Source organism: Paroedura picta, chromosome 1 (assembly GCF_049243985.1).
Source record: "Paroedura picta isolate Pp20150507F chromosome 1, Ppicta_v3.0, whole genome shotgun sequence".
Classification (NCBI taxonomy): Eukaryota; Metazoa; Chordata; class Lepidosauria; order Squamata; family Gekkonidae; genus Paroedura; species Paroedura picta.
The window spans coordinates 80228755-80242910 of record NC_135369.1 but is presented as its reverse complement, the minus strand read 5'-3'; the positions used below and the strand labels follow the sequence as shown (position 1 = coordinate 80242910).

General features: G+C 42.3%; 1 protein-coding gene across 7 annotated transcripts in view; it reads right to left on the bottom strand.

Moving 5' to 3' along the window:
* Positions 1–14156, bottom strand: part of AKT3 (AKT serine/threonine kinase 3) — a 221104-nt gene that overhangs the window by 93609 nt on the left and 113339 nt on the right. For all 7 annotated transcript variants that reach the window (XM_077344810.1, XM_077344802.1, XM_077344821.1 and 4 more), the window contains one exon: positions 3344–3455. In XM_077344810.1, coding sequence (XP_077200925.1) covers positions 3344–3455 — 112 coding nt within the window. The remainder of the gene's footprint in view (positions 1–3343; positions 3456–14156) is intronic.

Here is a 14156-nt window from a genome sequence, read left to right as displayed (position 1 = left end):
AATCTATCTAGTGATTGGGGTGCCATTCCTTTGGATGAGGGGTCTGGGAGATTACCTTTTGACACCCTTTCTACCTATACTATTACCACCCAGATTGGGTGTTGGCAGTAAAGGGGGTATAATATTGAGACTTTCAATGTTGAGTTGCCAATTAAGACCTATTGGATTGGCTCCCACTCTCATTAAATGTCATTTTCCCACCATGCTGAACAAGGGGAGGGATTAGAGTTATTATTGCCACTGCAAGATGTTAAGTTGGGGTGTTTTTATTGGATGTTTTATTGTTTTTATTGTTATACTAGATTTAAAGCCCATTTCACATGCAAATGAAATGGGCACTGGATGGCCTGGGAGAAGGCCTACCCCCCACTCGTGGCTCTCTGGAGCCTTCTCCCCACCCGTGGCTCTCTGGCAGAAGGCTGCCCGGGGCACTCCCCACCCGAGGCTCTGTCAAGCCTTCTCCCGGCTGGCGGAGCGGCCTCACCGCGTCTCCAACACGGCGAGGCTGCTCTGCCGGCCAGGAGAAGGCTGCCCGGGCCACCCCCCACCCGAGGCTCTGTCGAGCCTTCTCCCGGCCGGCGGAGCGGCCTCGCCTCATCTCCGATGCGGCGGGGCCGCTCCGCCGGCCGGGAGAAGGCGGCGCAGCCCACCCCTCACCCGTGGCTGTCTGGAGCAGCCGGGCAGATTCCCTGGGCGGGTGAAGCAGCCAATGGGGCGGGATGGACACTCGGAGGGGCCAATCAGGAGCTGCTTCGCAGCTCCTGATTGGCCCCTCCGAGTGTTTATCCCGGACAGGGCCCGCCCTAACTCTTCCCACACAGCCCTTACTGTTTTATTCAGTCCGTGGCGCACTGCGCCACGGGGCTGTTTAAAGGTGATGTAAACCTCCGTGAGCCCAAAGTGGGGAACGGCGGTCTATAAATCAATCAATCAATCAATCAATCAATCAATCATAATGCTGTTGATTCTGGGCAGGTAGAAACCAGTATGACTTCCTGAACTGATACTTGATTGTCTGGGGAAGTACCTAGGTTTGAAGTTCCTGAGCTGCTAGGAATTAATACCCGGAGACTTGACTGTCAGTCTATTCTTATGGATTCTGTCAAGCACCACATTCTCCTTTTCACTAAAGAGGGTCTTTCTTTTGCAGGGACGGTTGTCTATGAAGGCCCTAATGTCTGGAGGTAGGGCCAACAGTCTCAACCAGGAATAACATTACAACTACTGCAAAGGCCATAGTTCTGCTGCATGCATCTGCAACATGTCATGACACAATTAAGTTCCTCTTTGCCCATTTTTATCCCTTCCCCTTTTAAAGCATGTGCCTAATTTTTCTTGTAATCTTGAAGTGTCTCAGTGTGCTGAAGCATTTGTTCCTGATACCAAGCCATAGTTGGATTAAAATTAGCTCGTTGAATTCTTTTTGCCCTAGGAGGTCTAATTTATGACCCTCCTTATCAAGAGGTACTGAATACATTCCTGCTCTGTTTGGATGAAAGAACTTCCACCACAAAAGAGTTAGCTGAGGAATGCTGAAATGGAAATCCACATTCTTCATTTCTAATCTGGCAAAGGTTTTCCATTTTCCTAGTGGAAGCTTGACTGGAGGCTGGTTTAAACTATGTTTCTTGCAATTTCTAGAAAGCCTTTCTCCACTGGCAGAGCTATAGGCCCAAGATCAGACAAGCACAGTACATTCATAATTTGATCTACAACTCTAGGTTCTGAAGATGTATTCAATCTCCTGTGCTTTGGCCATTCTAATAAGTTGTTCAGAATATAGGTCCTCTGTAGGAGAAATAGGTGTAGGTTCTCACACTATGTCATCAGACATGGGGATAGAGGTGCATTTTGAGTCATTCAACAAGTCTTGTTCTGCTTATGTTTTAGGATTTGCTTAGGGCACCACTGCGTCTTGTGCTGTTCTGCTGCTCTTCTGGCAGAGATAGTGCAAGTGGTTGCCAGGAAGGGATAAAAGAAAGGTCACTTTGATTCCCTGGGATATGAACTATGATGGGACCTGATCACATTGCTGGAAAGAGCTCCATTGTGATGACTGCAAGGTGCTCACCTCAGAGGTTGGTGTTGGCTTACCTAAAGAAGTCTTCTGTGCACAGGTGATTAACTCAGTCACATCCTCATCTGAAGACTGGTACACACTCAAAGTTATAGAAGGGGAAGGAGTACGAGGTGTTTGGATATGAGTCCTACTTTCATCAGAAGAGTGGTGACATCATCGACTGTTTGAGCTTTGACATCAAAGGGATTGAGATCTTCAGGTTGGAGAGGATCCCAATGGCGAACAACATGGAGACACCAAAGTTCAATTTCAAGTCAATGGCGATCAATGGTGAGGTGAGTCATCATGATGTCAAGGAAATCTGAGATTGACATCAAGAGAAAGGGACTGTCGGTGTTCTGCCAGGTCCTGGATAGGCGGTTTCAATGTCACATCAGTGCCAGTTTGTTGGGGTCAAGCAGCAGAAAGTCAAAGGCTTTGATATCTTTTTTGCTTTCTTTATAGGCTGTTTCTCTGTTATCAGATTTTGAGTGCAGAAATGGCATGGAGATCACTGAAGGGGTTCCACCCTTTTTTGAGGAGAATCCATAAGTTTCAGAACTCCAAGTGACTTCTCCCAAAGGTGGATAGTACTTTCTTTTCATTCCTCTGGGGTAAAGAGGATACATGCCTGATAAGAAGACACGTTGTTCCCTTCCTCCAAGCACATGAAGTACTGGTCATGCTCATCATTATGTGTCATTCTGGTGCCGCAACAGCATCATTTCTTTTTAAAAGCCATCTAATTCATTATAGAGTATTATGGAAATCATACAATTTCACTGAATAATTCTTCTATGAAGCTATGATATGCCCTCTTTCCACAATGGCAGAGTGCTCCCTCACACCCCTTTTCCCGGGACTATTTGGATGGGAATGGAGCCTGATGCTCCTCTGTGCCACAAGGGAGGGGAGAGCATGCAGCCATAAATTTTAGAAGCTTTAAGAAAACTCCACGGCAGACCTGATGTGAAGCATCACATGTGGGACTGCACCAAAGTCACACCAAAGTAATTTAATTAGGTCTAAAACAAGCTGTATTTCAAAAAAAGTGATAACATTCAAATATCTGGAAGCAGAAATGAAATATATGAGATGCTAGTTATAAATTAGGAATACCTTATGCAATGTGTCCATGTTTTAAAATAAATGCACACAAAATTTGTAGGGAAAATCACATTTTAAAAGTCTTAATTAGGCTCTTGAAATATAAGATATGGTGAATCTTTTATTCATAGAACTTAACCTACACGACAAGTATCCTCACTTGGCTTTATTTCTCACCGTTCTTCTGGTGTATCTACGTGAAAAGTCCTTTCTATCACAGTGGTCCACTGAAGACATCGGATAATAAATGTATTTGGTTTTGGTCTTTCTGTTTTCATTAGCTGGCATTCTAAAAAAAAGAAAGTTTTTTAAAAACATGCTGTACTATTTTGCTTAAATTATAAATACATTTATACATTATCATTTACATATAAACATATATATGTGTGTATACATTATATACAAACTCAAACATACTTATGCAACAGACACTCCAGGAGAATGTGTGTAACAGTATCAAATCTTGCCTAAAGAACAGGAGCAAATTCGTTCTGAGTAAAGTAAGTGCAAAAACTAACCCCTCTTAGTTACCAAAGAGTGAGCATTTAATCTGGCTAGTACAAAAGCTCTTAAAAGACTTGGAGAGGTCAACAGGTAAGTATGAGTGAACAGATTTAATTGGAATGCCAAAAAATTGAGATGAATAAGTGCAGCACACTTTAAAAATAAAGCTTTGGTAATCAATTAATTTTACATGACTTCTCACCACAGCAAATGTTTTATGAAAACCTAATTTCCATTTTTTCTTTTTAAAAAAAGAAGGAAAACAGTTTATCCCTCTGACCTCTACAGGCTTCAGGCTCATAAGTAAACTATTTCTTCTTTATACTGCAATCGGGGAGGGGGGGGGATACACTGAGACACAACTAGACGCTATGCCTGTGTATCTCTGTAGTGCAATGCCAGCACATTGCTCTGACCTGCCAGGAAAAGGACCAGGAAAAAGACCAACCCAGGAGCATTGCAGCAGTTAGTGCAATCCCTAAGATGCATCAGCCCAGGAATTAGGATAGCAACTAAGATGCTACAGGACTGTAACTTCAAGTTGCATCAGTACAATTTTAACTCTGACGTGTAATCATAGTACCACTGTAGAAATGGGTGCTGCTGGGGATGTGTCAGGGGTAGAAAGAAGGTCAGTTGGTATTTATTTCTTTAAAAAAATGTACATACTATTTCTCAAGAGGCCCCATGAAGGGCAGTATAGTAGGCACCAGGCAAACCACCAGACAGAGAGAATGCCAAAACCACTCTAGCTTGTGCTCTGTTCCCACACTTAAGTATGAACATTTAGTGAACGGATTTGGAAGGGGGAGAAGAGCTTTTTGTCAGAATTTCTTTTTTCCAAGTAAACCATGGTGGTACTTGGGTGTTATGACTGGAGTATCCAATCATTTTCGTTATGCCTTTCTATAAAAAGGGCATGTGTTCACAGGCAGGGATTAAAATCCATATGTGCAGAGTGCCTCAACATGATAGTTACAAGGCTGCTGTAGGCATACTACAGTCTTCTATGTCATGAAGGGTGCTGTGTTTCCTTTGTTCTTTCACCAGTTTTATGCTGTGCATGGGACTGATGTTTTAGCATCAGTATGCAATGGTTGACTCTTTCCATATGTACACGATTTGGGGACACTGTTAGCATGGCATTCTGATATCAATGGATTAAAGTGCAGGTGCTTTATTAGCTTCTCTGAGTTGGGTCTGTTAAGATATTGACTAGCTACACTAGTGCTGCATAGTTAGATGATTTTGTAATTTTATTTATGTAGAAACTGGTTAAGAGTGGATTAAACTGTTGACTCTATTCAGAATAATCAAGCCAAAACTGGATCATAAGCTGGTGAAAACTACAATAATCTTTTCTACACATTTGTAGGTACAAAAAACCAAATGTATTTTAAAAGCTGTTAATTAAAAAACTCATATTATAGAGTTCCACTGTCTGAAAGATGACCAATAATAACAGGTAGACCCAGCTTGACAGCTATCTACAGCCTGGAAGTATAGCTTTATATTTACATTCTAACCAGCATAAGGAAAAATTCTGCTGAGTTTCTGAACCACTGACATTATTTCTAGAACGTAAAAATAATTTCATAAACTAGAGCCTGAAATTCTTTGGTCAAAACAACAGCACACTCAAAAATATTTGTGATAGTATCATCTTCACATGAAATTACATTGCTTTATAAATTACATAGTCACATTAAAATCTCCTGAATAACTCTTAACTACAAGCTGTATTTCAAAACATTTTGTTTATCTTACACCATTCTGAACCACAGATGACAAAGTTTGCTTGAAGCTGTAATTACTCTATGAAGCTGGGAAGCCAATTAGACGGCCTAAAAGCTGCCAGTTTGGGGGGGGAGGGCCAAAAACATATCATCTGTTCAGAATTTATTAAAAGTTTTAAGTTTGAATTGTTAAATGTTTAACCACTTAACCTCCAGCTTAGTTCATCTTTCAAACTTTCCATTAAGGGCAATTTCAGCTTCCACATCAATGATATTTCTTAAAACAATTTAATAATTCTATTTATTTATTCAATTCATAGCCCCCCTTTCTTGATGACGTTCAAAGTTTACACAGTATGGTAATGCAGTCAAATTGCATGAGACATTCAATAGATAATGAAATAGTTCTAAGATTACAAAATTTAGATAAAATATCTTATTAGGGGGAGTTCAGCTTTGATTTGGACTAGAACCCACTTATTTGTCTTTTTGGTGGTCCATGGTATCTATAAAACTCTCTTCCAACACCACATTTCAAAGGAATTAACTTTCTTCCTGTCAGCTTTCTTCGTTCTCAGGTTTTCATACTTGTACATAGTAATGGGGAACACCATGGCATGAATTAACTTGATCTTGGTCACCAGCAACATATCCCTAATCTTAAGAATCTTTCCTAGCTCCTTCATGGTTGCCCTTCTCAGTCTCAATCTGATTTCTTGGCTGCAGACTCTTTTTGGCTTGATGATGGAGCCAAGAATAGAAAATCCAGAACAATTCAGTTTTTCACTGTCAATCGTAACATTGTATAATTCCCCACTGGTCATTACTTTTGTCTTTTTGATGTTCAGATGTAGCCCTGCTTTGGCACTTTCTACTTTAAACTTCAACAGTAGTCGATTCAAGTCGTCACTATTTTTTGCCAATAATGCGATGCTATCTGCATATCTCAAGTGGCTCATTTGCCTTCTACCAATTTTCAATCTACCTTCATCTAAATCTAATCCACCTTTCCTTATATTTTCTGCATATAGACTAAAGAGACAGGAAGATAAAATAGAACTTTCTCTGATACCTTTGCTAACTGAAAACCATTCTGCCCTTCATATTTTGTCCAAACAATAACCTCTTGTCCAAAGTATAGGTTGTGCACCAAAATGGATATTTCTTTTAAAACCAACTATTTCATTCCATGATTTAGGATGCTTTGGGCTGATTCTACGTTGAGCAGGGGGTTGGACTAGATGGCCTGTATGGCCCCTTCAACTCTATGAATCTATAACTCTATGATCTACACAGTCAAAAGCTTTGCTGTAATCTATTATTTTCTTGTATGCTCCAGTAACCAATTTAAGTCTGCAATATAATCCTTTTTAAACATATATTTAAAATTCAAACATACATACATATCAAAAAGGAGACACAAAACCATCACCCAAAATCCAAGAAAAATGCTCTCAAAAAACCATTATAAAACATGCACCAAATTCCCCCTTCAACAAAATGTATATTCATCAAGCATTTTTTAAAAAGTAAACTATTTCAACATTAATAATCAATCCGCCACAATGACCACCTCTTAACAAACTACACAGTTTGTTAACAAACTCCCTCTACAACCCATTCCAGAACTTGATCAACATATATCTTTCCAAGTAAACCCCTCATTCTGGAGTTTTCCTGATCCCACAATACATCTTTTTTCATATCTTTATTATTCTGAATATATGTTAATTTGATTTGATTAATAAATAAGTCTCATTGATGTTATTAGGCCAAGTAATTAACTCTGGAGATTTATTTTCTTTCTAGTATCTAGCAAAATTAAGTCTTGCTAATTTTAGCATGTGAAGTACTGTAGAGAGTTGCTCTGTTTGTATTTCTGGTAAATAATTCAGTAATATATTTTCTGAGTTGAATGGTATCTTTATGTTTAGACTATTTGATATAATTTGAACCACTCTGTTCCAGTATAAAAGGGCTCTAGGACATTCTCGCCACATATGGAAAAAAGTCATCTCTCTCTTTGTCACAATACCAACACCTACTTTCTTCCTCCTTTGATCTATATATATTTTTTGTAATATATATGGTAAAAGATGCCACATATATATAATTTTAGCATGTTTTCGTTTAATGTTAAATTTATTGCAAAGTTTAATCCCTTAGGGGAAAAAATTCCATTTTTGTTTATTAAGGACATTCCCAATTTTTTTATTCCACTTAATCTGAAAATTATTTGAACTTTTCAAACTATTATGCAACAAGATATAATCTCTAGTGCCTCTTACTTTTTCTGAATCCATTTTGAACATCTGGCATTTATCATTCCATATATAGTAACAGTCTTCAGTGTAAGATTTTGATCATGACTTTACTTGTGCCAGAAATCAATGTGGTAGTCTAACAGTTGCTGCAGTCTTTAATATCTCTTTTTTATGAATTAGAATGTAAACTTAGTGTTTCCAATTTATGGACCATTGCATTGCTTTCCATATTTGTTGGCACGAATTGTTAAAATTTCGATAGACTCCATTTTTGTGTCTTGGAATAGCTCTATTAATATCTACTCCTGGTGATTTGTTTCTCCCAACTGCTTTCAGTGCAGCTTTCAAATCACTTTCTAAAACTGTAGGTTCTTCCTTTTCTTTTGTTCTCTTCCATTTCTTTACACTGGTTATTGTAACAGATCTGTTTGTCTCTGTGAGTTGCTGGAAAACCAGGTTGCAGTTACCTGTAACCACTGTTCATCGAATGAGGAGGAAGGAGGAAAACGAAGAAGAGTTGGTTCTTATATGCCGTTTTTCTCTACCCAAAGGAATCTCAAAGCGGCTTACATTCGCCTTTCCTATCCTCTCTCCACAACAGACACCCTGTGAGGTAGGTGAGAGAGCCCTGGTATTACTGCTCAGTCGGAACAGCTTTATCAGTACTGTGGCAAGCCCAAGGTCACCCAGCTGGCTGCACGTGGGGGAGCGCGGAATCAAACCTGGGTCGCCAGATTAAATGTCCGTGCTCCTAACCACTACAGCAAGCCGACTGCTAAACCCCTATTCACCTTTCCTTTCAAATGTTAATTTACCTGGCTAGAAATCAGGAACCTGGAAGAGGGGGGGGGGGAGAAAGAGCTTCTCCTCAGAATTCCAAGGTGAAGGGCTTCCTATGGGAGGGGACCAGAGAGGATATCTGATCCTGAGCACAGGAAGGAAGGGTCTTTGGGGCTTTTGGTTGGTGGTCTTTGCCTACTGATCATGAGGGAAGGAGCCTGCTTTTGGAAGGAGAGGTCATCTTGGACATATGAGCAAGGCAATAAGACTTTGGAATATCTTTAAGCAAAGGTGCCTGTCCTGTAATTAACATCAGATAGAGTATGTTTAGCAGAGGGACAGAAGGACTGCCTTTCATCCATTTTCTTTTGGTCTCTTTTGCTTAACTCTGTGCTGTCCTAAAGAATTGCTTTTTTAAAACCTATTTTTAAATAAATCTTTTATAAATTGGAAATGCGCCATGGTTCTCTGATCCACCTCGGAAACGCTAACGGAAGTGCAAAGGGAAAATACAGAGGGGTGAACCCTTACAATATCTCATCCCTCACAGTGATGAGGAGCTGGGGCTGTGAGAGACCCCAGAGGTGAGGCCTCAGGTGTGTGGAGGGGCAGCTAGGGGTCCTGGCTCCCCCCAGCTGTGGCCCTGTGCTTTAGCCAGGTGGTGGCAGCAGTTACCCAGACAGCTAGTTGTGGATCACATGATAGGGCTGTCAATTCCCCCACTCTTTGGGTTGATGTTACAGCTACAAGAAATAATGTTCTGTAAGAAAGAGACGCTAAGTCTGTTGTAGCTAAGGATTCATAGAATCATAGAATAATAGAGTAATAATAGAGTAATAATAATAGAGTTGGAAGGGATCTCATGGGTCATCTAGTCCAAATGGTTTATACATTAATCTGGAAAGAAAAAGAGATAGATTCCATTGAGGTGTCAGGGTTATAATGGCGGATACATACTGTACAAACCTTTCATAAATCTTTTAGCCTCACAAGAGGCAAAAATAGAATTCCTTGCAATCAGGTCACACATATCAGAAATAGTGGCTAAATGTACCTTAATGGACCTAACAGCTAAACCTGAATGTTCTAAGAAAGCAAATATTCCAGAATTGTTTGCATAGCACAAGTTCTGGGGTCCACCTCCCAGTCCCCTGCCCATCATTGAAAATGTCTCCACTTATACTCATAAGAACATCTAGTAGATAATCTATGTGATGAAGTAAGAACCTCCCACATGCCCATGGTTAAAGGATCTGGGGGAGGATCAACTACACTTGCAAATGGAGATGCTGCACATCTGGGTGAAGATGTGCCCCTGCATGTGCCCCCTGGTAGACCGGGGAGAGTTATGGAGTCCTGTGTTATCTACCAAAGTAAGAAGTACCACATACTCTATGAGCAAAAGGGAGCCCTCTAAGGCAGTGGTTCCCAACCTTTTTATCACCAGGGACCAGTCAATGCTTGACAATTTTACTGAAGCATGGGGGGTAGTCAAGGGACGTCGTCAGCACCGCCTGAGCCCCTGCAACACTTGCTTTCCCGCCAGTGCCCTTGACTGCCCGCTGCCCACTGGGAGGCGCTGCCAGCAGCAGCTGTGCAGTGCCATGCCAGGAGCCCCAGCCATGGCGGCCACTGGAGAGCACCAAAGGTGAGCCAGCGGCAGAGTGGCAGGGCAGCCCCCAAGGCAGCAGCCAGGGAGGAGAACGAGAAGGAACTGTGGCCTGGTACCAACTGATCCACGGACCAGTCCCAGTCCGGGGGTTGGGGACCACAGCTCTAGGGTACAATGTGAGTTGTCATTGCACAGCCTGACTAGACACCTTGTTAGAAGCCCTATTGGAAGAAAGGCATAGAAATAGTATCCAGACAATTTCCGTTAGAATGCATCTCCAATGGGCTGTGGGTCTGACCCCATTCTCAAGCAAAATACAGGGCACTTTGCATTTACACTGGAAGTGAATAAATCTATACTCACAAACCCCCAACCCTCGAAAATGGGAAGAATGTATACAGTCCTGATGGACCACTCTGGATTGCCTGGCGAATGCCTGCTTAAAATATCTGCGATAGAGTTGAGCTTCCCTGAGATATGCATGGCTTCTATGTGTATGTTGTGTCCAATTGCTCTATGCCATATGTCGGCAGCTTCCCGGCATAGTCTTAGGGATGAAGTACCTTCCTGTTTGTTTACATAGCATTTGGCTGTTGTGTTGTCTGTGGCCACAAGACCCACTGACCAGCCAGGAATCCTGTAAAAGAGATGACAGCATATTTAATAGCTCCAAGTTCTGAAGTACTTATATGCAGCAGGGTTTTCTTATAAGTCCATTCACCTTGGGCTACATGTCCTGCCAAATGCGCTCCCCAGCTCTCTGTGGAAGCATCAGTATAGACCAGTAGTCCCCAACCCGCGGGCCGCGGCCCGGTGCCGGGCTGCGAAGGCCTCGGCTCTGGGCCGCGGCTCCGTCTTCCCTCCCCCCCCGAAGCGAGAAGCTTGCCAGGCCGCGAGCAAATCGGCCGCCAAAGCGGCCGATTAGCTCGCGGACCGGCAAGCTTCTCACTTCGGGAGGGGAGGGAAGAGAAGCTTGCTTGCGACCCGGAGGGGCTGGGAGGGGAAGCCGCGGCCGCCGGAATGGCAGCGGCGCAAACGCGCATGCAAACGCGCAAGCAGAAGCTTGCGGACCGCTGGTATAGACCATGATATCATGATTCTGAACCCCAAAGTGCATTCCATGGAGTAAGTTATTACAGTCAACCCACCATAAAAGTGATCTACGTAAGGCCCTGATAATGGGAGAGTCTGGACCACGCTGAATCGCGCAGGGGATTAAACTTCTGAAGAAACCAGTTTTGCATCAACCACATATGGTGATGAGCATATGGGGTGAGTGCTATAATAGAAGCTATATGACACAACAAGGTTTGTATCTCTTTGGCTGAATGATGTCTGCATAGGGTAAAACAAGTTGCCAGACTCATAATCTTTCATGCTCTGGAGTAAGGAACGGGACACCTTAGCAATATTAGAGTCAAGGTGTACCCCAATAAAACCTGCGACCTGGAATGGAGTAAGTTGTGATTTGTCTTCATTTATGATAAAACTCAGGTTCATAAGAGTATGCTGGGCTAGTGTAAGGTTTCGTGAAAGTATCCCAGCATCTGGCCCCACAAAGAGCCTATCATCTAATCAAGGATATATAACACATTGCTTGATTCTCAGATGGGCAACCACTACTGATACACATTTAGAAAAAAACCCTGGGAGTAGACACCATCCCAAAAAGTAGAACATTAAACTCATAATTTATTAAGTTGTAAAAAAAATGTGGGTACTTTCTACAGTGTGGATGTATAGACACAAGGAAGTATGCATCTTGGAGATCAGTCATAGCAAACCACTCTCCTAGAGGCAGGAAAGGCAGAATCTCCTGAACAGAGAGCATCCTGAATTTATTAACATGCACAAATTTATTTAATTGCCAAAGGTCTAAAATAGAACATTTTCTTCCATCCCTCTTGTCTATGGCAAAACAGCATGAGTAACACCGACAAGACAAAGGGTTGTCACCCAGTGATGTTATTGCCCCCTTGGAACATAGAGACCATATCTCCTCCTTTCCCTCAAATGGGAGGATTCCTACTCTAGCCCTGGTATCATTGGGCAGCGTAGAAGAGCAAAGCCAGGAATGGCGATGGATTGCCTTGTGTGGCAATCTGCTTGATGGCAGGTTGCATTCAGGTGTTGTTTGGTAAATCTCATAGCTTCATCTATCAGTGCCTTCACCTGAGGTCTCTAGGTTAAAGGCATAGAATCTAGCAGTCACTCTCTCTCAGAGAGAGGTATGATATTTGCTCAGAATCACCTGATAATCCAATATTCAAAGAATCTTGGCAATCATTCTGGCCATCAAATAAGTTTTCCTCCCCTCTTTATCAGACGGAGAAGAATGCATATTCCCTAATCCCCTAGAGGGAAGAACAGCTGAAATTATAGAGTTAGCTTCAGAGTGACAAAAAAGTAAACAATCCTGTTCATTACCTTATACATAGTTTCTGACTTTCTGGAGGAAGCTGCAATTATAGCTGGGTTTTTCCAAAGAGGTGAAAAAACGTTTTGAATACCACTAATAACAGGTAAATCTACTGATCCCGATCCTAGGGCAAACACAATATACATTATATTATCATTGAGGATCTATGGCCAAATATTCTAGTATTAGGGACTTTACAATATGGATTATCTACTCAGAATACAGACGCAGATTATCCATAGGTGAGTTATTGCATGGTACTCCCACAGTATCCTCAAGAGAATTTGGCAACAGCAACTCAGACTCAACATCAGAATTCCTATCTCTAGCAATGTCCATTCCAGGCACTGAAGAGAGTTTCTCATCACCGAATTAATCCCAACCAGTTTCACGCCCAAGGGTTCATGCAGCCAAAGGAACATACAGAGTCGAGCGCTGCCAATGTTGACTCCAGCCATCCCAATCAGGGGGAAGCATTAGAGGTAAGGAAACCCATGGTGGCAATCGTTGAACCGATGAACGCATCAAAGATCAGTGACGATTCTCGGCATCCTGGGCCAGAAGCAAAAGAATGTCATTGTTAGGACCAGATGACCAAACTGGCGGTGAAGCCAATAGGGACCTCAATGCCGGCTGTCTCTATGATATTGTGTCACTGACAGTGAGCGGTGGATCGGTGCCAAGAGCGGATCAATGTCAAAATCAGCATCTTTTCCGTTGTTCAGATCATGGTAGTTGGGAGGTTGTTGACACTGAAGGTGTATGGTATCGGGGTAGCAGGTAGTGCAATTGTTGATGCCGTTGTGATCCCTGTTGACACGGGAGTATGTCAGGCCATTTTTCAAGAGATGCTTTTGCCTTTTTCTTATGTTTTTTTGGAGGCGGTTCAGAGGTTGTCCACTGACCCAGGCACTCATTTCCTTGACCCTCAGTGGGCAGAGGTGGCAGAGAGGCGATTGAAGGAGTTTGGGGCTGGGATAACAAGGCCCTACCAGCTTCCAGATCCTGCTGAGAAACAGAATTTTCTCATAAAGGGAATGTGCCTTGAGATGTGCTGCCCTGCCATCGCATGTTTTAGTTGTCAGCTTTTTACAAGCCACACACAAACCCGTGATATGTCCTTCACCAAGGCATAGAAGGCAACTTGTGTGACCATCATTTTGTGCCATTTTGGCACAGTGCTCCTGACATTTTTTTTAAAGCGCCATACTGGCAATCTAATCAGAATGAGACTTAAATGAGTCCACCTCAGATTAAAAATTTGTCACAATACACAGCTTGCTGTGTTATGTCCTCTCCTACCGGCAGCAGAAAAAGAACTGAGAGAGGAGTGCTAACTCTTCCCACATCATGTGACTATTGGGCAGGAAAGTCACTCTATCCCTCTGGATGGGAGGGGTAGAATCATAGAATCATAGAATCACAGAATAATAGAGTTGGAAGGGGCCATTCAGGCCATCTAGTCCAACCCCCTGCTCTACACAGGATCAGCCCTAAGCATCCTAAAGCATCCAAGAAAAGTGTGTATCCAACCTTTGCTTGAAGACTGCCAGTGAGGGGGAGCTCACCACCTCCTTAGGCAGCCTATTCCACTGCTGAACTACTCTGACTCTGAATTTTTTTTTCCTGATATCAAGCCTATATCGTTGTACTTGTAGTTTAAACCCATTACTGC